At 43.2% G+C, this 26,390-nt stretch overlaps 1 protein-coding gene across 1 annotated transcript in view; it reads right to left on the bottom strand.

Moving 5' to 3' along the window:
• Positions 1-26,390, bottom strand: part of LOC144679590 (transcriptional activator GLI3-like) — a 410,012-nt gene that overhangs the window by 353,884 nt on the left and 29,738 nt on the right. Inside the window, exon 2 of the mRNA XM_078540127.1 lies at positions 10,452-10,606. Coding sequence (XP_078396253.1) covers positions 10,452-10,575 — 124 coding nt within the window. The 5' untranslated portion in view covers positions 10,576-10,606. The remainder of the gene's footprint in view (positions 1-10,451; positions 10,607-26,390) is intronic.

The following is a 26,390-nucleotide window of genomic DNA, read 5'->3' as shown; positions in this document are numbered from 1 at the left end:
TAAGTTCATAATTTTTAAAAAGTTAAAATGCTATTAAATTAGTATCACCTGTTCTGTGCCCAGAAAGACCATGCAATCAACATGTGCGACGCTTTCATAAATATATGCAAATGTACACTTTTATAAAACACCTGTAAACAAGTCTATTTTCTTGGGAGTCTAATTAAAAGTTTAAAAAAAGGCTAGACAACTAATTAACAAGTTCTATTTTTGGTCTTGGTGCAGTGATTGTCAACAGGCTAAATTAATGATGTTGTAATTCAGAAGAGTTATCGGCTGGTGGTTTTGGGCTCTTTTTATAAAAAGGAACTGCCCAAAAAGTTGCAAATGAAAAGGTAATTGTACTAAAGGTGTCATTTAAACACAAAGAGCAAATGTTACCCATAAATGGTTTATCAAAAGAATTTTCTGTTATCTTTGGATACTTCCTCAATTCTGCAAATACGTTTATCAATCCATTCCAGGGGCCCGTCCACAAACTTAAATCAACACTGGAGAGAATAAGCCATAAACAAGCTTCAGGCATTCTTCCACATTAGCAAATGGTAAAGCACAGGAAGTAAGTTAAATGGTGATTGATGGTTCATTCTACATTTTGCTTTCTTCAAAGGGGAAGGAAAATTGCAACTTCTGTAACATGTTATTTCAAGTGTAATCAAATTAAAACACTTTGGTGTGCCTTATTTCATTTTTTATGGGCTGTATAGGACAATGTGATAAAAAAAAGGGCCATGCTTTTTTTCTTCAATCACTTTTATTTGGCAGCTTTAGAATTCATCACCTCCTGTAAAGGGCACATCAGCTGAATCCATTCACGTCAGGAGAGCAAAGGTTTGAGCATGGGCAGAGTTGAGAGACTCTCCACCTAGTTGGCCTGGCGGCAGGAGGGGGGTGGGGAAGGGGAAGAGGGGAGTGACGGTGGTAGGGAGGTGTGAGAAGGACCTTGTTGGATAAGTAGGGTGCTGTGAGGAGACTCTCATCCTGGCGGAGGAGGTGGGTGCAAGGAACAACCTAATTTTCGGGGTAATTGGGGTGGGTGTGGACACACAGAACAATTTCATCCTGGCGAGGGGAGAGACCTCATCCATTGCCAGCAAATAACTGAAATCACGGACAAGCCCTCAATTTTTCGACTTAATTTTCATCATCTGCCAGCACTAGGGGATATATACAGGGCTGCATCCAAGCCTCTCAAATAGATGAAAAAAAGCAAAATGACTGCAATTGTAATTTATATATATTATATAAATGATATAAAATCACCAATTCTTGGTTGAAAGGCATTTCAAAGGGTCCTTCAAATTCCAAGTAAGCTTATCCTGAACTGTGATGTACACAGCTGCTTTCTAATTGGCCCCATGTAATCCTGCTCCATATCAAAAACACTATTGTCAGAGCAAGAACAGTGATGATATTCTTCCTGTTGTGCTTATTGTAATCAAATGAGCTTCAGTTGGCAAAACAAACCATAAACTTTACTAATGTCTAAAAGAAACTTGCACAACCTGGAGTAATGAGGAAAAAGTCAAGCATGTAAAATGCTTCAGAACTTCTATTCTTAATCAATCACCAAAGACCAATGATATCATTAAAGTCTTTGATCACAGATCTTCTTTCAAGCTCACAATCACAGTTGGAGTGACCTGGGTTTGCAAAAAGAATAGAAAAAATACCTCAGAGACAAAACAGTGAAATCGGAGCAATCATCAAATCATTCCTCAGGAAGGAGGAAAAAGAAATGATGTATCCTTCAGGAATACAAAACACACTCCACAATAAAAGCAGTAAAATAAATTCATACTGCACAGCATTCAGATACAAATCTCAGGTTAATTTAACCCTGACGGCACTTGAAACTCACATCACCAAACCCTGTCATGAAATGCTTATAAAATTCCTTTCCAAACATTGCCAGCTCAATTTTCTTTTCCAAATTTAGGAACCAAAATAAATTGGCACGTTTCAAGTGGGTTAAAGCTCTTGCTTAAACTCCATTTTGATTTATAAAGCAGGAATGCCACCAAGACACTAACTGTATTGTGGTTTTAGCCATTAACAGCTCAATGGCAAATATAATTAAACTGCCATTCAGTATAAAATTGTAGAAAGTATTTTTTTCTTCCCCCCGCCCTCCGCCCCCTTTCTCCAACAATAAGGGCTGAAGAATCTGTTCCAGTTCCTCTGCCAAGTCTGCCATGCTCAATTTGCTCAGGTGCAGGAAGTGCAACTGTGGGCTCCATCTCCAGTGCAACCAGCAGCTGCCATCGTCACCACTGCCTTTTGAGGGAAGGTCATAAGCATTACTAGTCTTTTGGATAAGACCTGGCTGACCTCTCAGGTTAATATAAAAGATTCCTTGGCTCTATTTAAAGCAGAGTTGGCAAGTCTGCTGCTGTCCTGGCCACTATTTCTCTCTCAAAAAATACCCCAAAACAACAATCTGCTCATTTATTTCATTGCTGTTTGTGGAACCTTACTGTGTGCAATTTGACTGCTGTACTTAACTAGATTACAGCAGTGACTACACTTCAGAAGTGGTGCATTGGCTGGAAAGGGCTTTGAAACATCCTGGAGGTCATAATGGGTAATGTATAAATGAAGTTTTTTTTTAATTTGAGATTTGCATGGTTCCTTTTTCCATTTTTGACACCACCTGCTCTAGTACTGAGCTCAAAGATACTGAAGGTCACCAGTTCTATCTGAACTGCTCTGTCGTATAAAAGTAAATAAAGGCACCTCCCAGCAGCTCAATGACAAGTTTTATAATTTGTGCAATAAAAAAAATCACAATGAATTCACAAATTTAAAATCCAGTTAAAACAAGGTTTGAAAATTAACACTGATCAAGTGTCGAAGCATCTTCACACTTTTCAGTTTAGTAGGATGCTAGAGACCACCTGACTCATGGGTCTCCCGCAACCAATCACCATCCCATTCAAGCCAGTAAAATAGACAGGATTTCCCAGCAGGCAGCTTTAGCAAATCAGAGAAGTTTACTTGGGTTATCATCAGCTTAGGGACAACCATGTTTTGGAAAGCAGCAACCCCTGTACCCACTAAACCACAGCTGGATTAAAATCGTGGAACTCCCTACCTAACAGCACTGCGGGTATACCTACACCACATGGACTGAAGCGGTTCAAGAAAGCAGCTCACCACCACCACCTTCTTATGGGCGACTGGGAATGGACAATAAATGGTGGCTGAGCCAGTGATGCCCACATCCCGTAAAAGAATGAAAAAAGTACAGCTGCAGAAATTAAATCGGAAAGCGCTGGAAACACCCAGTAATTCTGGCAGCATTTGTGGAAAGAGAAACAGAGTTAGAAGCCGCTTTAATTGTTAAGATTGCAGCTCAAAGGGAGGCTACTTCCAGTCAATAACAGAGGATACTAACAGTCCAGGGTGGAATCTTTTTGAGGCTTCAGGGGTCTCGCATACTGACTGGACAGCCAGTGAGAGACCCGCACTGCCTCTTTTTAGGAAGGCCCGTGAAACCACAAGCCAATCAGGCAAGGATGAGGCCAGCAGCAAGCCTTCCCCTAGAATCAAGATCCTGGAGGCGGAAATCTCATCTACCGAGAGCTGCCAGTCAATAAGAGGCTGGCAACTCGTGCAGCTCAGCAGCACCACAGGGGAGTTGGTGGTTGCTGCTGAGTCAGGAAGGTGGCGGGGTTCTGGTCTGCCACCTGCCTGATTACAAGCCCTTCTCACCTTGAAGCTCTGCAGCAGCGGGAGCATAGGGTCTACCCACAGTTTTTGATTTTCATCTCTGCCATGCTGGCTCTACAGAATGAGCAGCCAAAAGCAGGAAAGTCTTGGGACCATCTGTTTGAAGAAAAGGAATGAGACTACCAATCCAATTGCCCAAATTTTATCCTGTGCGGTCTCAGCAAGAAATATAGCCAGTTAAAATTGGCTATTCCTTCACCAAGGGCGGAACACAAGTGTGTTGGCTGCCACGCAACCTTCAAAATGGTTGTGAGGTGATAATTCTGTATTTGCTTTTTCAGAAACAAGTGCTTGCAAATAAAACACCAGAGGAGAGCACAGGCTACACATCATTTGGGAGGCAGAGCCATTTGCAACTGACACAATCAGAACATAAGAAATAGGAGTAGGAGTAAACCATACAGCCCCTCAAGCCTCCTCCATCATTCAGGAAGATCATGGCTGATCTTTGTCCTCAACTCCAACTTCCCACCCAATCTCCACATCCCTTTATGTTCTTGGAGTCCAAAAATCTATCAATCTCAGCCTCAAATGTACTCAACAGCTGAGCACCCAGAGCCCTCTGGAGTAGAGAATTCCAAAGATTGACAACCTTCTGAGTGAAGAAATTTCTCTCCGCTCAGCCCTAAATAATCGACCTCTTTTCCTAAAATGATACTCCCTTTACTCTCCAGCCAGGGGAAGCAGCCTCTCAGCTTCTACCCTGTCAAGCCCTCTCAGAATCTTATGCTCCCGTGAGATCACCTCTCTTTCTTTCATTCACAGTTAGTGAGGTCCACTGGGTGAGCATATGTAGTTCAACTCTCTTTCATCAGATTTAACAATAGAGATCAATGAGTATGTAACCATCTAAATGAAAAGCAACTGGATTGCTAGGGACAACGAAATACTAAGGCAACTGCAACCTTCAGTGGGTCTTTAGACAACTCATTCACTAAAAAAGAAAGAATTTGTGTTTATATAGTACCCTGTAAATCTCATCAGGGTGTCTCAAGACACTTTAGAATCAGTTGTTTTGAAGCGATTATCTCAGCAAATGTTACAATATTACAATGATCCACAAACAGCAGATGATTAACAAGACATGCTTTTTTTAGTTGTGGTGCTGGCTGAGGGATTAATATTGACCAGGACACCTCTTCGACAGCCAGTGGCAAGGGATCTTCAACAACTAGAAGCATGGGGGTCTTAACATTTGCCCCAACTGGCAGACAGAATCCAGATTCGGTGTCCTATCCAGAAAAGAGCACTCCCTCAGTAATGCAGTCTGATTATTTGCTATCAGTTTGAACCCAGAACTATGATTCAGGGTTGAAAATACCATCAACTATGCCAAATCCCTAACACAGTGAAATCATATACAAACAAAATCCCTCTCCCCACGCACAACCAGTTAGAGTAAAAATTTCTTGGTTGGAACACTGTTGTGTGGTAAGCAACCTGCGTTGTACAGCAAAGCAAATGGGTCAGCCTGCGTAAAGGCTTCTACAGGCTTTAAATGTAAATGCAAGACACATATCTTAATTAGTCTAGAGTTATCCATGTTAGGGTGCCCCGACACCACAGTCGCAATACTCCCAATCTAGCTTGCCCTCCTACATATTTGCCCTCAGTTGCTGCCCACATAACAAGAGGGAGGAGGGAGGGGTTGAGGCAAAGACAAGTGGGATTGCCTCCCCCTCCTAGGTCAGAGATGCATATCCTATTAGCCATTCATAAAGTGAAGCACAACAAGCAATAAACAGACGCTATGCTACTTTTTGAGGAGGAGGGAGAAGAGGAGGAGGAGTGAGTCCCACGGCAGGGAAATGCTAGCTGGGACACTAGAGAGAGGGGGAAATTGAAGTGTGATGTAATTCTGGCTACAGCTCAATGACCAGTGAGCAAACAGGTGATAATAGATGAAATATTTATGATACACTCAAATTAATTTGTAACAGGTGGTGTTCATGGTCCACAGATTAATATCTCATAATATTTTGCTGTAATATGCTCTGTATTGCAGGATGCTACACAATGCTTGTTTGACAAGTTTGGGTATTTGTATACTTAGAAGAATGTTTTATCGAAATAAAAGTTGTAAAATTCTTCTCATTCATTTCAGTTGCTATATAAATTAAACACTACAAAGGAAAAGTAGGCAACCTCACATTTCCACAATGGAGCATCACTCAAGTCAAGTGTAGGTTGGAGAATCAGTGTCACAGGGTTGGAAACCGAACTCTGACCTACACTCCCATCTGACCAAAAAATACTATGTCTCACGAGTACAGCCTTGCTGAATTAACTTTACAGTACTAAGTTATCAATAGCCCTCCATTACCTCACGTAAGGATCCTTTGTGTGTGAATGCAAGCACAGTGTTGGCTGGCTATTAGACCCAGGGAGACAGCATCAGATGATCCAGGTCCTATCCTTGTATGATGCCCACATGCATAGTTCCAACAAGAAATCATCGCCAGCAGGAATCCTGGCTGAAATCCTAACCCTAGCCCAGGGGCATTTAAGGGGCACCATCGCCATCTTTGACTGAGAGCAGTTAATTCAGGAATCCAACCACAGTACAGATCAAAATCACTCATTGTGCATTTATCAATTGAATTATCATTGATGCACCTTTAAACAGTTTCAGAAAAGTAGCCGCTGGCTTAAAAAAAAAATAAACTTAAGCTACGGGTAACACAAAGTTAAATACTGGTCTCAAAATTAGTGTATGTCGCTGTTAAAATAGCCTGAAAAATGAAGTGTTAGCAACCCAGCCACAGCAATGGAGAACATCAGAAAGCTTATAATAGCAATAACACATATATGCATGTGTATCAGTGAGCTGAGGGAGCCTGGAAATGAAAGGGTGCAGAGTGGGCAAAGGAGAGGACAGAGCTACAGAAAAATAAATGAAAAAAAAAAATCCAGGAATTTTTTTCCCCTCTTGCACTGAAGAAAGATGACACAGAGACACAGAAAGAAATATGAAGCGGCACTCGTTCAAGTGCTCACAAGTTAAAATGCCCAGGTTAACATCCACAATTTGATTAATGTGCTCTCAACAGTATATTTGAAGCCAAATTCAAAAATCAATAGATATGTGTTGTTTGAAAACCCATACAACAAAAGCTGCCATCCACCTATTAATGTAGGTGGCTCGACAATTTCGAGCTTTATACTTTTTCATCTCCACAGACTTTGATCAGCCTTTCTGAACAGTATTCTCAGAAAGCAGTTTATTACCCACTCCATCAAGTGATCAATGATTTCATTAATATGACAGATCACAAAACTGTCGTATCATTGATACAGGCTTGAAAGATGATTCCAGTTTCCTGCCACATTTCCACAGTCTAGGATACTTACTGGCAGGTCGACTCCATTCAATATTTTCACAGACACAGAAAACTAAAAATCCATTTTCAAACCAATTTCAATTAGAATCCAGGAGTTGTTATCACAGGTGCAGCAGAATGGGTCTGTAAGTGGAAAAGTCGTCTGTCCGTTCTGAAATGAAACCTTATCTGTAGCCACAAAGATGGCTGAGGACAGCCTATCTGTAATTTACTTTTTATCCTGTGTTAACTTAAGCTTACTTCTGTCACATGGAATTCCTACTACTTGCTGTTAGTGGGTAATCTAAAAGCTTAAGGAGTGTATGTGAGCGCTGATCTTTTCTGCATGAACTTTCCTTTGAACACATGCCCCCTCCCCACAAGTTTTAAACAACTCAAAATTACACACGGGCTAGAGATATGTTTTTTAATTTTGCATTACTTTGCAAACTTTGCATTAGTTTAAGCTGAAGCAAAGAGCGCGGTTTTAAAGAAAAAATAATGACAAGTGCCGTCTCCACCCACTGCATTCCCAGAGATTTTCATTTGCAAGGACTGGAACGTCAGTATTTCATTAATTCTGCACCCAAGTGGAGAGGCTTTTCTCTCACCTCCTCCAGTCTCCTTTAGCAAATTATCCCATGACGGTGGATTTATTCTCTCAAAGACCCCAGACTTTGAGAAACAACAAAAGAATCAGAAGACTTTCTGGTCCACCTGCCTGGCGAATGATGAAGCAGGGAAAAGCATCCCCCAGAGAAACCAATCAAACCATTGTGTGGCACAGTCAGACCTTTTCAACTGTCAAACCAGGAGAGTTGGAAAAGAGATGAAAGAACTTGGGATGAAGCTACCATTTATATAAAGATACAGGAATGGTCTCCTAAGATTTAATAATTGGGATGGTACTCAACTTTAACTAAAAAAAAAACAGCATGAGCCAGCCTGGCCAAAAGAGAAAAGAAAGTTAGTGGAAAATCCCTAGCCTTTATTAAACAACTCTCTGAGTCAGGCATTTTAGATGAAGTCAAATGATGAACACTTAAAGCTTGTAAAATCCACTTAGCAGGCCCTAAGCTACGAGAAAAATAAATTGTGCTGGCTTTTCAAAAACAAAATTAAACAGCACTTTTTCTTTTAAATGGTGCAGTATTATTTTAATCTATTCTTTAAAAAACCTGATATTTTGTGAAACTAGAGTGTAACTGTGAAGAAACGCTTAAGCAGTATTCATTGAGAGCTAAACAATTTTTCGTCAAAAAAAAAAGTGACATTTTTACGAATGCTTGAATGTTTCCTTTTCATTTTGGTAGGTGGGTGGATTGGGGGAGGGGAGAGCAGCAAAGTTGCAAGGAAGGTTTTCATAATAGGGCTAAAATCTGCCCTGTCCCAGGGGAGTCAGAGATCCTTATCAGCTACTGTGGATTGGGTTTCATGGCATTCCTGACTGCCTTCTATCATGATGTGAGAATCCACACACCACCACTCACCCACCCCCCACTCCTTTCAGAATGTCAAATGCTAGCTAAGCTCTCCATATTGCTCACTGCCTCTTTGCAACTCTGATCCACACAACGCGAGTCACGTATTACTTCAATCTGACTATGAGGCCATAAATGGGTAAAAAGTTTTAACACTCCTTTTACAGCAGCACTGGCTGGAAAGTACAAACTACTACTGCAACAGGAAGTGTTCCTTGTAAGAGCCCCACTGCTTCTTTTTTATTGCTACCCCAGGATGAGCTTTTTTGTTGTTCCCTCTTGCCTGCAGACTCCACAAAATGAAAGAAGCCAATTAGAGAGGAAGGAAGAGGGGGTGGGAGTGAAACAAGGATTCATCGCTGTCGCAACATTTCAGGGATGGGGCAGGCTGGGGGAGAAGGACATGGGGAAAAACATAAACAACTTTAGTCCCTCTTGGCAGACTTCAAATTCTGCAACACTGCACATTAAAACCAGGAATGTCCACCAACCCTTGGAACAAAAGAACAAGAAGATTAAAGAAAATGGCCACATCCTTGACATTAACGCAGCTTTCATTAAGTTACATGTACTCAATAACTTACATAGTAGAAGCCCACCTCTCAGATTCACAGTTTTTGCAGAACTCATTTTAAAGTTCAGAATTCTATTCAAACATCATCAAATAACAAATCTAAAAAAAAGCTTCATAAATGATAAGGGGTCAGTTGTCCTCTTGAGCAGATGAAAATCATCCGCACCAGTCCACACAAATATGTCTGCACACACGGTGATATTTCACCTGGTCCCAAGTGCAGATTCAGAGCAGAAGATACAAGAGTAGAAGGGAGCAGGGCAGAATGGAAAAGAAATAGGGACATTCACATGGAATTGTATATACCACAAAGAGAGACCATTCAAACCATTATGCCTGTGCCAGCTCTTAGAAAGAGTTATATAATTAGTTCCACTCTCCTGCTCTTTCTCCATAGCCATGCAAATATTCCCCCTTCAAGTACTGAAAGTTACTACTGAGTCTGCTTCCACCATCCTTTCAGGCAGTGAATTCCGGATAATAACAACACGTATGTATAGAGAAATCCTCATATCCCCTCTGGTTCTTTTGCCAATTATTTTAAATCTGTCCTCAGGTTACCAACCTTTCTGCTATTGGAAATACTTTCTCCTTACTTACTCTATCAAAACCATGCATAATTTTAAATCATCCTTAACCTTCCCTGTTTGAAGCAGAACAATCCCAGCTTCCCTAGTCTCTCCACATAAATGACGTCCCTTCTCTCTGCACCCAAGTTATAACTTTCTTCCTCTCCACATGTGTAAGATGGTCCCCAGTTGTGTACACAGGGTACTTGTTGCTTTCCTGCCTCAGTCCGAATCTTACATTTTATTTACAGACTAGGGGACTCAAGTCAGAGGCCCAATCAGTGGGCTCCAATTTAGGCCACTTACCAATTGCCTGTGCTCCCTGTGCCCATTCTCCCCATGCACAAACCAGAACCTACATACACATGGCTAAACCAAGCACCATATACTCAATAATGACAGCTCCACACAGGCATAACATTCCAGAACTTATTTAAACGAGGAAGAAAAATCAATTCGCACATAAGAGCAACTGGCAACAACTCTTGCACCGCCCACTAAAGGAGGGGAAAAAAAACAATAAATCTCATCAAATTACAAAGAGCAGTTTTAACTGGAACAGAACTCAGCAGCATAAAAGAAAAATTGCACTGCATTGGGCTTATAACAGGGATTACTTTAATTCCAAATTCTTCTTCCTCCACCCACGACCAACACTTTCCCAAAACAAACAAAACTCCAGGTGCAGCTGATCCATTCATAAGGAATGCAGTGAACAAAAAAAAATAATTGCTGCTCTCACTGTTAGCAAATCCCCATACACTACACTACTTACCATTGGATGTTGTACTGGAGGCTATGGCTTTTTCACTGACATCTGTGCGAGAAGATCCCTTTACAATGGAATTTTCTACTTTTTTCTTTTCAGCTGCAGTAGTACTGTGTGACTGGGCATCCATGATGATTTTTCATTACCTCAGACCAGCACAGCTATAGAGCAAATAAATGGAACAATATTTTAAATTAAAATCCATATCTTCACACAGTACAAGACTTCACAAGTCTGTAGTGAGCTATGATAAGATGTTAAGGAACCTGTTAAATTTATTTTAAACAAACTTTTCGAGTACTCTTACAATCTAAAACAGAGGAACACATTTCTCAAATACCAATCATTGAAGCTGCAGGGATAAGTGACAGCACAGCCACAACTTTCCTGAAAGCCTGCCCTATTGCTTCAATTTAAAATATTTGCGTTGCACCACCAAGCACTGAAATAAAGTTCTATTTTTCAGTTATTGCTAAGGCAAATTGCAATTTAAACTTGTCAATATACATCAACTCTCACAGGTAATCAGCAGCGAAAGCAGCTAACATTTCACAGTCTAGACAAAGTCAGTCAAGCCATGCCGTTTGCATTTGCAAACAAGTTTAAAGGCTAGTACCCTAGACCTCATTTTTAATACAATCCTGCTAATATCAATCAGAACACAGGTGTGCCTTTCTGTTTAAAGCCCAGTTATGGATTTTTGCCAAAACATTAAACATGCCCGACACCCAAAGCAGACATTTGGTAAATTTGCAGCAACTGGCAAAAATCAACATTTTATTGAAGTCAAATGCATTTTATCAAAAACCATGCATAAAACAAATCATTATACCTGATCACGGTAACTTATTCAGCTTTATAAAAGTTTGCAATGCAGCAGGCCTCCCAGATGGTCACTGCACAGTTTTTGAAAGTGGAGGGGTGTGCTAACTGAAGGAATGCACCATTATTGCCCAATATAAACCCTTGCAAAATAACCCTGTGATTTTATGTAACTGTCATCAGCTGCAGTGAAAACCTGAAGAAAACTATTTATGCCACTTGTAACATGAGCTGGGCTTTAATTTTGTCCAATGCCTTTTCTGTCTTTTTCCTTCCATTTATCAAAACTAATTGATAAACTTTGTCTGCCCTTTCTTAACTTACAATCCCACGATAATGTCTTATCTTGTCTTGGATCTCTTCCATGCTCTTTAACTAGAGCTGTGTTTTTTTCATTTCCTACCATGATTTGATCCTGACTTTGTTTCTCTTTCTCCATTGCTCATTTTTTTCCTCATGCAGTCTTACTTTTATTCATTTCATTAGTAACTGCTTTGCCTCCTCTGGGAAGAGCTGTCCAAAACAGCAGTGTCACAGCATTCATCATCATTACATCAGCAGCAAGAAAGTTCACACTGATTGTTATCAGCGTAAAGAGCACTCTGATCACTGTGCAAGCAAACATAACATGTTTAATTTTTAAGAAATAAGCCTGAGTATCTGTGGTGTTCAGCTGTACGGCTTTGATCTGCTCTATTCAAAGTAGTCTTTGGGGAAACAATCAAACTCGAACAGTATAAACTATAAAAGAGAAGAGAAACAGAAGAGGAGGCGAGAGAAACGAGCAGGAAATTAGACTCTGTGTTCAAGCATAAAGGACTGTTTATCAGCCCGATTGAACTGACTGACAAAATATCATGGGGATTTAGGAATTCGACAAAACTGCGCAACAAATAAATTCAAATCTAGATGATGTATAAAAAGAACAAGATCTTCAATTTACCAATTAATATATTCAACAAAGCCAAATCTTGTACCCGTGCAAGCCTTGTTCCATTAAAGCTTTGCCCCGCTGTTGCTGCGTGCCTATGCAGTGCTCCTGGGTGTACCGACAACATATCAATTTCACATTGCAAAGAAATTGATACTGAGTTTGTAAAAACTGATCTGTAGTAACTGCAACAATGAAAATCAATTTAAAAATTGAATTTACCATTTTCTCAGAAGCCAATTAATTCAGCAGGCTGTCTATTCAGGACTGAAGCTTAAAGAATTTAGAATACATACATGACAGGAAAAAAAACAGCACTTTCACCAAATATCTTATTTACAAGGACATTTTGCTTTCTAAAATGATTGCAGCAGCTTAAATTTCCTTTTACAAGCTAAAACTTAACACAATCTCTCATTATTCTTTTCAAATGAAGCTTAGTCCATCTTTTAAATACCAGATTAGTTAGATGAGTTGCTTAAAGTCAAGCAGCAGTAACAATCTGATGGTGCCAGGCAGCACTTCCAACTGGATTAAAGGATTTCAATTAGCCTCTTGCATTTTGCCATTTACCTAATCTCAACATTAAGGCTTGCTTTGTGCCTTTGCCACTGCCTTAACCAACTTCGCTTCTATGCCCTCTGGGAGCCAGCTATAATCTTTGCAAATACGATCATTAAGAATGGCATGGCTTTGCAACATTGATATAAAAGCCTCATTCAAACAAAAAAACTGAAGAATAAGTGTATAATTGAAATACAACTGAATACAGGTGAATGCAAGGAAAGCAATGCAACATAAATAGAAAACCACAATTTTTACTTATGTTTTTTATCCGTTCAAGGGATGTCAGCATTGCTGACAAGGACAGCACTTATTGCACATCCTGAACTGCCTTTCCTAAGGTGATGCAGTACCAGCATCTGAAACCGCTTCAGTCCGTGTGGTGAAGATGCTTACAACTGAGCTGTCAGGAAGGAAATTCCAGGATTTTGATCCAGTGACAATGAAAAGTGTGCGACTTGTGGGGGAAGCTGGGGGTGATGGTATTCCGATATGCCTACTGCCCTTGTCCTAGGTGGTCAAGGTCACAAGTTTGTCAGATGCTATCAAAGAAACTTTGGTGAGTTGCTGCAGTGGATGGTATGCACTGCAGCCATATTGCACTGCTGGTAGAGGGACTGAATGCTCAAGGTGGATGAGGTGTCAATCAAGCATTTTGTCCTGGATAGTATTGAGCTTCCTGGGTGATGTTGGAGCGTCACTCATCCAGGCAAGTGGAGAATATTCCATTACACCCTGGGCTTGTGCTTTATACATAGTAGAAAGGCTTTGGGAAGTCAGAACAGTGAATCACTTGCCACAGAATTCCCAGCCTCTGACCTGGTCTGGTAGCCACAGTATTTATGTGGCTGGTTCAGTTAAGCTTCTGGTCAGTGGTGATCCCCAGGATATTGATGGTAGGGATTGGACGACGGTGATGCTTTCCAATGTCAAGAGGAGATGGTCATCACCTGATACTTGTGTGGTGCAAACGTTACCCATGTCTGCCACTTCTCAAGACAAGCCTGAATATTGTCCAGGTCTTGCTGCATTGGGCATTGACTGCTTCATTGTCTAAAGGAGTTGTAAATAGAACTGAGCACTGTGCAACCATTTGCAAACGGATCCCCTTCTGATCTTATGCTGGAGGGAATGAAGCTGAAGGTGGTTCGGCCTAGTACACTACCGAGGAATTCCTGCAGCGATGTCCTGGCAATCAAGATGATTGGCCTCCAAAAATCAAACCCACAAGCCCCTTTGCACTTAGCATGATTCCAGCCAGTGAAGTTTTCCCCAGTTCCTATTGACTTCAATTTTGCTAGGACTCCCTGATGTCACAGTAGGTCAAATGCTGTCTTGATGGCAAGGGCAGTCACTCTCACCTCACCTCTGGAATTCAGTAGTGGGAGTGCCACACAACATGGAGTGTGAAGACAGGGCTTTGTCTCCACAAGGATTCTGCAGTTGTGACTCCGACAAATACCGTCATGGACAGAAGCACCTATGGCAAGTCGATTGGTAAAGGACAAAGTCAAGTAAGTGCTTCCCTCATGTTGGTTCTGTCACCACCCACTGCAGGCCCAGTCTGGCAGTTATGTCCTTCAGGATTCCGCCAGCTTGGACAGTAGTGGTGCTATCTAGCCACTCTCAATGAATGACAATGAAGTCTGCCACCCAGAGTCTGCCCTTGTCACCCTCAGTGCTTCTTCCAAGTGGCGTTCAACATAGAGGAGTACTGATTCAACACCTGAAGGAGGGCAGTAGGTGGTGATCAGCAGGAAGCTTCCCTGCCCATGACTGACCTGGCTCCATGAGATTTCATGGGGTGCGGAGTCAATATTGAGGACTTCAAAGGCAGCTCCCTTCCACTGTGCTGCAACTTCTGGTGGGTCTATCCTGATGATGGGGCAGGAAATACCCAGGGATGGTGATGGATAAATTTGGGACATTGGCTGTATTGGGACATTGGCAGTGAGCAAGACTATGTCAGGCTGTTGCTTGGCAGCTCTCCAAATTTTGGCACAAGTTCCATGTGTTAGTGAGAAGCACTTTGCAAGGTCGACTGGGCAAGTTGTGTCTTTGTCATGTCCAAATCTGATGCCTAGGTCAATGCCAGGTGTTCCACGCATTTTATTCTTACTATACTTTGTCTTAATAGTGTGGTATAACTAAATGGTTTGCTGGCCATTTCAGAGGGCACTCAAGATTCACCAACATTGCTGTCGATTTGGAGTCACACATAGGTCACACTGGGTAAGGACAATACCCTTCCTCAAAGGCTGTTAATGTACCAGATAGGTTTTTTACAATAATCTAGTAGTTTAATAGTCACCATTATTGATACTAGTGTTTTATTCCAGATTTATTTAATTAATTGAATTTAAATTCCCCAGTTGCATGTCCCTACATCATTAGCCCAGGCCTGTGGATTACTAATCCAGCAACATAACCACTGTGCTATTGTTCCTGGTTTCATATACAAAGGAAAAAAATGAACAAAATTCTATGATAATTTATATAACTTCTTTGGCCTAGTTAAAGATCATAAGGTGCTTTATAGGAGCAGAAGCAAGCAAAAATTGACACTAAGCCAAAGAAGGTGACATAAGGACATGGGCTTGGTAAAAGTTGTAAGGAGTATTTTAATAGGAGAGTGGAGGGGCTTAGGGAAAGAATTCCTGAACTCAGTTGCAGGCATGCAGCAACGACTGCTGGTGTGAAGGGAGCGGGTGATGTACAACAGAATTAGTGGAAGGCAAAGTTCTAAGATCTGTAAGGCTGAAAGATCTTACGGATATTGGGAGTGGCGAGGCCAGGGAGGGAGCTGAACCCAAGGATTTAAGCTGCTGTTTTATGCTTTTTAACCAAAGAAAGCTTCCATGAGCATAAATCTGTAGGGAGTGGAGGTTCTTATTGTTTTGTCAAATAAAGACTTGTTCTTTTACATTTTCCCTCTCCTCTTACAAAGGCACAGGCTAAGTATTCCACAGCTGCCAGCAAGCCTCCAGATTGACTTTATGACCAAGTATAGGCCATCCAGAAGCTAAATGACAGTGTAGCACATCATAGCTGAGCCAACTCTTGTCCTTGCTCAGCACTTTCATGCATTATCCAGTAGGGCACTGGCTTAATACAATGAGGAGCAGAAAGCTGGACTAAATTTCCTCTTCGCAAACACAGAAGAGCTCAGGCCAGCTGCGGTGTTCAACTCAAACCTGCTCCTTTCAATTGATATCTATTAACTCAACATGGACCAGGAATTAATCCTGAGATTTTCTGGAAGGTACTTTTAATACCGCACCAAAATATGGATTTAGCTAATGAAACATTTGAAGAGTTCTGGTTTGGTTTATGTTTATGTTGTGTGTTATGCAGCACCTAAGCATATACTTCAAAAGGGAACATTTGCAGGGGCTATGGGGGAAAACACAGGGGAGTAAGGCTAATTAGAAAATACATTCAAAGAGCCGGCACAGACTCAATGAGCTGAGTGGCCTCCTTCTGTGCTGTAAGATTCTACAATTAAGTCCCACCCAGAGATTAGATTTTTTTTTGTTAATTCACAGCAATGTGGACGTCACTGGCAAGACCAATATTTATTGCCCATCCATAAATACCTTCAATTGAGCTTGACATAAACATTCATTCTTTCCACCACTGGTGCACTGTGGCTGCAGTTTATACCATTCATAAGATGCAGTGTAGCAAATCGCCAAGTTTCATACACGGACATCTTCCAATCCTGTGATCTCCACCACCTAGAAAATGAGGGCAGCGGGCGCATGGAAACATCACCACCTACAAGTTCCCCGCCAAGTCATACACCATCCCAACTTGGATATATATCGTTGTTCCTTCACTGTTGCTGGAGTAAAATCCTGGAACTCCCTTCCTCACAGCACTGTGGGTGCGCCTACACCACAGGCACTGCAGCGGTTCAAGAAGGTAACTCACCACCACCTTCTCAAGAGCAATTAGATGGGCAATAAATCCAGCAATACCTACATTGCATGAGCAGATTTTTTTTTAAAAAGTGGCTTGCTAGGCCATGTCAAAGGACAGTTAAAAGTCAGTCACAGTGCTGTCGGTCTGGAGTTGCCCATAGGCCAGGCCAGGTAAGAGCAGACTTCCTTCGTTAAAGTACATTAGGGAATCTGGTGGGCTTTGCAACAACCCAGTAGTAACATGGTCATTGTTACTGATACTAGCTTTTTATTCCCGATTTATTTGTTAATTGAATCTGAATATCCCAGATGCCGTGGTGGAATTTTGAACTCTTGGCCTAGAAGGGGTCTGCTGCTGGGACTGAAATTGGGGGCTTGGCGAGGGGCATGGGGGAGGTGGGGAGAATGGTGGTTACTCCACTTCAGCAGGCAGCGAGATCCAGGGCTGCATTTTATATGCTCTTTTTAAAATAATAAAATAAATAAGCTGATTAACTAATTGAAATCCCTTTAAAGGGGCACTGTAACAAAAAGACAAAACTTTATTTTAATGTAATTTTATAAGTTTTCTTTAATGCCCCCAGGGTTGATGATGCACTCCAGCCCCTGCAGCGCTCACCAGTGGCGGAAGGCCTCAAGTGTATCGATGGACACCACATGTTCACTCTTGAGGGACACCAGGGGCGTGAACGTAACTGTGAAAAAGGGGTAGACAACTGCGTTGAATGACCCCATCCACAGCCTGCTACCTGGACCTATTAATGATTACCGTGGCCACGAGGGCTGCATTTTATGGGCAGCTGGCAATTAAGTGGTGACCTGCCCCCCAAGAGCTGCCGGCCCAATCAGAGCAAGTCTTCTCACACAGTAGAGGCCCCCCGCCCCCCCTCCACCGAACTGCAACTGGCAAAATGCCAGTAGAGGCTCTTGATTAGTACTAAAACAGCTCCACTGGGATCCAGTCGGGAAGACCATCTGCCACCAGTCCCACCACTGGCAAAATAACATGGTAGCAGCAATGTGTCAGCTAACTCCGCACCATACTGCGCCCCCACCCCCCCCACCCAACCACCCATGCCATTTTTCCAGCCATCCCACCTCCAAGCCCATCCCCTGAGGGCCCATAAAATTCAGCCCCTTGTCTCAGGCTGTTAGTCCAGGTTCCTGGATTACTCACCTTGTAACATAACCAAGTGTGCTACCAATCCATGATTGCACCCAATTTCAGTCAGCTGGTATGACGTAGAAATATACCGTTAACTCCATAGAAATATACCTATTCCTTTGTCTGAATTGATGTTCATTATCTAGAATGTACAAATTTGAATTTCATTTCTTCTGCTATGAAGTAGGGACAGAACCTGTCGGTAAAGGCTCATGTCTCGCCATCTCATGTTGAAAAAGGGTTTGACCCAGGACATCATTCCCAGCCCTCCAGAAAACCAATGATGGTTTGATCCAACATCTCCAGAAAACTTCAGCAGATTTAAAGACTAGATTTTGCTCTGTTTTATTAATGAAAAGAGACTGCTTTTGACACTGATATCACCAAAATGCCAGTCCTTTTGGCCAAGGAAGTTAACACATGTGGAGATAACCAAAGAAATCACATTGCTCTCGTTATTACTTGAGAGTGAGGTGTGGAAGATTTCATTAGAGATTAGTTGTTCCAGGTCAGTCTGGTGGCATTGTGGCTTAATGACATATAGTGACATGGACAGTTTTTCTTTATGCAGGGAATGGTTCAGAACATGGGAAGTCAAAAGCGAGGGAAGGGAGTGGATTTGCTTTCCCTTTCAACTTCTATTAAATTTAGATAAAAGCAAAAAACTGCGGATGCTGGAAATCCAAAACAAAAACAAAAATACCTGGAAAAACTCAGCAGGTCTGGCAGCATCTGCAGAGAGGAACACAGTTAACGTTTCGAGTCCGAATGACCCTTCAACAGAACTAAGTAAAAATAGAAGAGAGGTGAAATATAAACTGGTTTTAAGGGGGGTGGGACAAGTAGAGCTGGATAAAGGGCAGTGATAGGTGGAGATAGCCAAAAGATGTCACAGACAAAAGGACAAAGAGGTGTTGAAGGTGGTGATATTACCTAAGGAATGTGCTAATTAAGAGTAGAAAGCTGGACAAGCAAGGTACAGATAGCCCTAGTGGGGGTGGGGTGGGGTGAAGGAATCGAAAAAGGATAAAAGGTAGAGATAAAACAATGGATGGAAATACATTTAAAAATAATGGAAATAGGTGGGAAAAGAAAAATCTATATAAATTATTGGAAAAAAAAGGGGGGGGAATCGAAAAGGGGGTGGGGATGGAGGAGAGAGTTCATGATCTAAAATTGTTGAACTCAATATTCAGACCGGAAGGCTGTAAAGTGCCTAGTCGGAAGATGAGGTGCTGTTCCTCCAGTTTGCGTTGAGCTTCACTGGAACAATGCAGCAGGCCAAGGACGGACATGTGGGCATGAGAGCAGGGTGGAGTGTTGAAATGGCAAGCGACAGGGAGGTCAAGGTAATGCTTGCAGACAGACCGCAGGTGTTCTGCAAAGCGGTCACCCAGTCTGCGTTTGGTCTCTCCAATGTAGAAGAAACCGCGCGGTTTCCTCTACATTGGAGGGACCAAACGCAGACTGGGTGACCGCTTTGCAGAACACCTTCGGTCTGTCCGCAAGCATGACCCAGACCTCCCTGTCGCTTGCCATTTCAACACTCCACCCTGCTCTCATGCCCACATGTCCGTCCTTGGCTTGCTGCATTGTTCCAGTGAAGCTCAACGCAAATTGGAGGAACAGCACCTCATCTTCCCACTAGGCACTTTACAGCCTTCTGGACTGAATATTGAGTTCAACAATTTTAGATCATGAACTCTCTCCTCCATCCCCACCCCCTTTCCGATTTTCCCCCTCCTTTTTGTTTTTCCCAATAATTTATATAGATTTTTCTTTTCCCACCTATTTCCATTATTTTTAACTGTATTTCCATCCATTGTTTTATCTCTACCTTTCAGCCTTTATCGATTCCTTCACCCCACCCCATCCCCACTAGGGCTATCTGTATCTTGCTTGTCCTGCTTTCTACTCTTAATTAGCACATTCCTTAGGTAATATCACCACCTTCAACACCTCTTTGTCCTTTTGTCTGTGACATCTTTTGGTTATCTCCACCTATCACTGGCCCTTTATCCAGCTCTACTTGTCCCACCTCCCCTTAAACCAGTTTATATTTCACCTCTCTTCTATTTTTACTTAGTTCTGTTGAAGGGTCATTCGGACTCGAAACGTTAACTGTGTTCCTCTCTGCAGATGCTGCCAGACCTGCTGAGATTTTCCAGGTATTTTTGTTTCTATTAAATTTAGAATGGGTGGCAATAAGTTCACTTTCTCTTAATTGTAGTGAGCATTAACTCAGAAAATCTGAAATGATGATGCTCCAGTACTGAATGCTGGTGAAATCTATTTATTAGGGTTGCTAGCAGTTTTTATTAAGATTAAAAATAGCCAACAATTTAGTGATTGTATACACAATTAGGCTATTCCATACTCTGGTAGATGGGAGTCTGGGGGTAATTTTAACACCAAAAATTGTTGGTTTGGGTCAGATGGATGTTAAAATGTTAATAATCTTAAACCCGAGCTAAACTTGCCTTGATCCTGCCTACATTCAGTTTTAACCAAAGCAGGGGTGTGGGGGGTGGGGGGGGGAGGGGTGGGGAGCAGGTCGCTCACCTAAATATTTTAATGGGGCCACCTGCCTCACATTTCACTCCATTTTAAATTTTATGCTGGTCACCTGGGTTTTCCAGATGAGACCTGCTGAATCCATAAGCAAAGTGCCTGTCTAGCATGATCTGTGGGACAGCAGTGCTTCCTCCCACCTCACCACCACCACCTATATACAATCTCCCACAAACTACAACTGTCTACAACTCCAGGCATTCCGATCACCGCTGCCCACCCCCATCTTTTCAATCCCTTCCTCCTCTGAGCTCCCCAACTGCGGCCTACAATCGTTACCCCGCACCAATCCTTTCAATTCCCCCCACCCCTCCTGACCCTTATAAATCACCCTCCCTGATTCCACCCTCCCCCCCCTACCCCGCAAAAAACCTGGCTTCCAGTCTCCTTCCTGTCCCACACCCAGCCCATATCTTCTTCCCCCCTACCTTCTCCAATCCCCAACCTCCAATCTTCTACCCACCTACCCACTGCTAACCCCATTATTCCTAATCCCTCCCTTCCCGCTCTCTGCTACCTGACGTCAGCAGCATGACGCCAAAGACTCATTCACCCAACAACCAGTTAGCCTCTGAATTTGGCTGGCTATGGCCAGGAAACAAGGACAAAAACGTTACATAGATCCTGCCAATTCAATAGAGCCCATAGTAAACCCATTCTTCTGGGATTTTATGAACACAAAATTGCATCCCCATCCTCCATTCACTCCCCGTCTTCCTAGAAATATTGGGGGTTTCTGTCTCTTTAATTATTCATTAGGATCATTTTACACGTAGAGTACAGCTGAATGATGGGTGGGAAAGTAGAACAGAAAATTGGGGAAAGGAAACAAGAGCCTGGATTTTCATCTGTGAGTCAGGTGCGTAGTCAGGAGAATCCCTGGCTCTGTGAATCCAACTTGTAAAAACGTGTGCCCACATGTCAGATTTTTGGTTGGGGGGTGCAGGCTATATCAGGAGTCAGGGTGGGCAAGCCTGGATGTAGTGAGGGGTTGGAGGCAGGCCTGGCGTAAGCTGGGCGACTTGGGCATAAATAACAAGTGGGGCCTTCGGAAAGGCTCATTTGAGAGGCTGGTCATCCATGATAAAGTTCCTGTGCACACACTCGTCTGGCAAGGCAACGACATCTCCTTCGAGGCAATGTAAATGCTGTTCAACTGTTAGCTAATCCTGGAACAGTTGACCCATCATAGGCTTTCCTTATGGAAGATTTGTCATTGTTGCTGCCTAATCAAAGTGTACTCTACTGAACCACTGAAAGTGTGGAGTGGATTCTCAAGTCACAGCCATGGAGACAGCATCGTCTTGCCACCACTACCTTGTACAGATATTCGGCAGTGATGGAGTTAGCTGCAAAGACTCAGTGGGTGGATGAATGATGAACAGTACCATGCTCTTTAAACAGCCACTTGCCATTTGCCACCCATCTATCAGGATGCACCCACACTGCTTACTCTTGACCCTCACAGCTGACAACGCCACAGCATAACAGTGTGACGATGATGGAGTAAGCCAGTACAGCTGGTAGTGGCTGTGGAGCACAGCATGCTACCTACGAATGAAAATCACAAGATACACGGCACCAAGCATTTGTACAGAGCCATTTGATTAAGTGCCACATCAAAAGTTATTGCGGAAAATAAAAGCTCATGGTATAGGGGGTAACATATTGGCATGGCTAACAGGAAGCAGAGAATAGGCATAAATGGGGCTTATTCAGGTTGGCAAGATGTAACGAGTGGTGTGCCACAGGGATCAGTGCTGGGGCCTCAACTTTTTACAATTTATATAAATGACTTGGATGAAGGGATTGAAGGGATGGTTGCCAAATTTGCTGATGGCTCAAAGATAGGCGCTAAGTTGTGAAGAGGTCATAAGGAGGCTACAAAAAGATATAGATAGGTTAAGTGAGTGGGCAAAGATCTGCCAGATGGAGTTTAATGTGGGAAAATGTGAAATTGTCCATTTTGGCAGGAAGAATAAAAGAGATGCATATTATCTAAATGGTGAGAGATTGCAGAGCTCTGAGGTGCAGAGGGATCTGGGTATCCCAGTGCATGAATCACAAAAGGCTAGTATGCAAGTACAACAAGTAATTAGGAAAGCAAATAGAATGTTATCATTTATTGCGAGGGGAATTGAATACAAAAGTAGGGAGGTTATACTTCAGTTGTACAGGGCACTAGTGATGCCGCATTTGGAGTAATGTGTACAGTATTGGTCACCTTATTTAAGGAAGGATGTAAATGTGTTGGAAGCAGTTCAGAGAAGGTTGACCAGACTAATACCTGGAATGGGTGGGTTGTCTTATAAGGCAAGGTTGGACAGACTAGGCTTGTATTCACTGGAGTTTAGAAGAGTAAGAGGTGACTTGATTGAAACATGCAAGACCCTGAGGGGTTTTGACAGGCTGGGTGTGGAGGGGATGTTTCCTCTTGTGGGAGAATCTAGAACTAGGGGTCACTGTTTAAAAATAAAGGGTCACCCATTTAAAACAGAGATGAAGCGAAATTTTTTCACTCAGAGGGTTGTGAGTCTTTGGAACTCTCCTCCTGAAAAGGTGGTGGAAGCAGAGTCTTTGAACATGTTTAAGGCAGAGGTTGATAGATTCTTGGTAAGCAAGGGGGTGATAGGTTATCGGGGGTAGGTGGGATGCAAATTTCAGGTTACTATCAGATCAGCCATGATCTTATTAAATGGCAGAGCAGACACGAGGGGCTGAATGGCCTATTCCTGCTCCTTGTTCATATGATCACACCATTAACAGTAATAATTGATGATACGGTGAAAATAGTTAGTGCGTGTAATTACACAAAAGTGAATGAGAGCATTATAATCTGAATCGCTTATTACTCTTCTCACCTTACATTTTATTGCTAGAATGTCATATAGAGGAGCTTCGGGGGAAGGGATGGGGCCAGCTGCCCCACATTTTTCTGATCAAGGCCTTCTAGTATTAGTGGAAGAGGTCCAGAGGAGGTTATCTGCTCTGTACCCGGCTGGCCATTGAAATCCACCTCCACAACCAGGGTGGCCAGGACTCTAATTGCAGATGTGGTGAGCGCCAGGAGAGCATGAGCATTACTGCATTCAGTGCCGGTGACCTGCTGCGTTCTAGCAAGGTGAGTAGCTAGGCTCATCCGTACAGAGCTCCAAGGGAAGGGTCACATCTGCATGCTGCAGATAAGGTGCGAGACCTTATCGCTGGGACTGCTGGGCACTAGCAGCCAGCCCCATCAACCCTACCTAAAGGCCAACCCAGAGCTGTGGCTGTCCGAGGAGGGTGAAGGTACTGACAGCTTTCACAGTACCTTCATCTTATTCCACCTCACCAGCCCCTCCGTGAAAGCCCTCATTTGCTCTACAGGTGCCAGTGACCACGGTTGCCCATACAGCAATGCAGAGGCTGCAGTCTAAAGGAGGTCCCCATTGGGTGCCTACACGATGAGGCAGGCCATCAAACTCCTCACTGCCATACAGACCGAGAAGTGGGCAGCCTGCCTCCACCTTCTCCGAGGCACCATGGGAGGCACTTCGCAGGAGCGTGCATGAGCACATAGCACTGTCTTGCCGAAAGCACTAATGGATCCACTGTGGTTTCTCTTTTCACATTGCATATATCATATTTAAGTGTGTCTTGAAAATATTTATTTACCTTCGTACACGACTGTGTGTGTTTGTAAAGTAAAAAGCTCCAAAAGAATGGTAAAATTATAAAGGGGGCTCTTTCCAGTAATAATGAGGGTAGCATGCTGAGGTCCATTTTGACGTGACGTCATCAGGAGCAAGGTTGACACTTGATTTGAGATGCACTGGAGGGCTTCTTCTTTCTCTGCTGTATCACATAAGAATTCAGATGTCAAAAGCTTGAGCGCAGAAATGCTCCTTCTTTCTTTCATTGTCCATCTAAGTATGATTTTAAGGGAGGCTCAATGATCAGACTCCATGAAGAGATGCTGGGCAGCAGGTGCATCTCAAACATGAGTGCTGGCTGGAAGGTATTCATCTGCACAGCAGCATTATACATTGACCTAGGTGTAGGCATTGCAGCTCAAGAGGCCATGTATGGTCCAGGTAATATTGCTCACCTGCTGTCCCCACTACTTTGGCTGCACTTGCCTTCCAGCTGTCACAGGAGGTGCTTTGTGCAGGAAGCAGAAGTACATAGAAGGCAGGTATGTTGCATGTGGCGCCCACATCAGAAACTGGACCACTGGCCAGAATGGATGCATAAGTTCTTTCAAAGAGCTGATGTTGCACAGTTGTGGTCTCATCAGGCGCAGTATGCCTTATATGTATGCTGAAACATCACAATCCTATCAGCATGTATAGGATTTAAGTGTTAAGTCATCTCACTCTCAGCATTGTGGGCATGTTTTGATTATGGACAAGGTGGTGGCTTTGATGCCTCAATTACAGGCACTCGTGTTCATGTGAGGGGGCCAGGTTGTGGAGGATTTATTATCATGTGTGTTTGCAACATGATGAGGCCCATGGTTATGATGGTGAGAGTTTCAGCCATTTTAATGTGACTGAGTCAAACTCATTGATGTTTATTGTCTCCCTTGTGGGGGATGGGCAGTCCCTTGAGTAATTGTGGAGTCAATTTACAAGATTCTTTAGGCGGAAGTATGTCACCATGGATTGGCTGATGGCAACTGTGATATCAGAGGACCTTATGAGAATCTATTTCGCACAAGGCCGCATCTGGTGAGGATCCCCTCCTGCACAAAGTCAACCCTGGCTACATATCCATCAATCGTCAGAATGGACAGGGACTTCCTCTTCATCATCTTCCTCCGCCTCAGAGGTTGCAGCTCTGCCCATGGCCTCATCGTCGGCGATTTCTATGCGCCTTTGCTGCGCAATGTTTTGCAGTTGTAGCACACCACTACTATCCTTGATACCTTTGCTGGTGTATATTGCAGAGATCCAGCTGGGTAATTGAGGCACCTGAAGCGCATTTTTAAAATGCCAATGGCCTGCTTGATTGTGCTCCTTGTGATGACGTAACTGCTGTTGTAGTTGCGCTCTCCCTCAGTTTGAGGGTTCTTATAGGGTTATCAACCAGGTTCTTAAGAGGTAGCCCTTGTCCGCTAACAGCCAACCACAGGTCTGTGTAGGTGGCTGAAATGGATGGGGGAATTGCAAATTCCTCAGCATGAAGGAGCAGTGGCAGCTGCCAGGAAACCTTGCACACACTTGAAGACAGACCTTGTTGTGGTCACAAACCACCCAGACACTGAGTGAGTGAAAGGAATATCAGTTGATAAAGGAGACCGCTTGCGGAGTTGGGGCCTTTATGGCAACATGGTGCGATCAATACAATCCTCCATCTGAGCCAGGCCTGCTAATTGGGCAAAACCGGTGGCTTTCTGCATGAGACGCCAAACCTACAGGGAAATCAATTTGCGCCCCTACACGAGCAAACAGGGCATTAGTTTTAGCCTTAAGGCAGAGGTGTGCTGGGATAGAACAGATAAGTCGCCTGATGAGCCCTGGAAAGAGCCTGAGGCAAAATAATTGAGCGTGACAACCACTGGCAAGCAATGGGGGTCGATGCGTTGTGGCTCGATTTGCTGCTGGACCATGCGACATATTTCTGTCACCACCTCATGGCTTAATCTCAGTCACCTTCGGCACTGATTCTCTGTCATATTGAGGTAGGGTGTCCTAGGTCTGTATGTCTTTCCCCATAGGGTAGTACTGGCTTACCAGGCCTCTCCTCCTCATTCTCCTCCGCCTTCTCCCCGTCCTCCTTCCTGGTGCCCGGGTCACAGCCACTTCCTCCTGATGTTCTGCCCCCCCCTCTGATTTCCAGTTGATCCTGCTGGCTGGCTTCAATGGCCTCTATATGTGAGGGTGTCATGTCGATCCTCCACCTTCCTTGACGTGAAGCGCAACGCGCCCTTTTGAAGCACAAAGTTCCTCCTGGCACCTAGGTGCACAAGTCAGAAGGGGCAAAATAAT

This window comes from Cetorhinus maximus, chromosome 4 (assembly GCF_964194155.1).
Source record: "Cetorhinus maximus chromosome 4, sCetMax3.hap1.1, whole genome shotgun sequence".
NCBI classification, from domain to species: Eukaryota; Metazoa; Chordata; class Chondrichthyes; order Lamniformes; family Cetorhinidae; genus Cetorhinus; species Cetorhinus maximus.
This window is presented reverse-complemented; position numbering and strand designations above follow the sequence as displayed.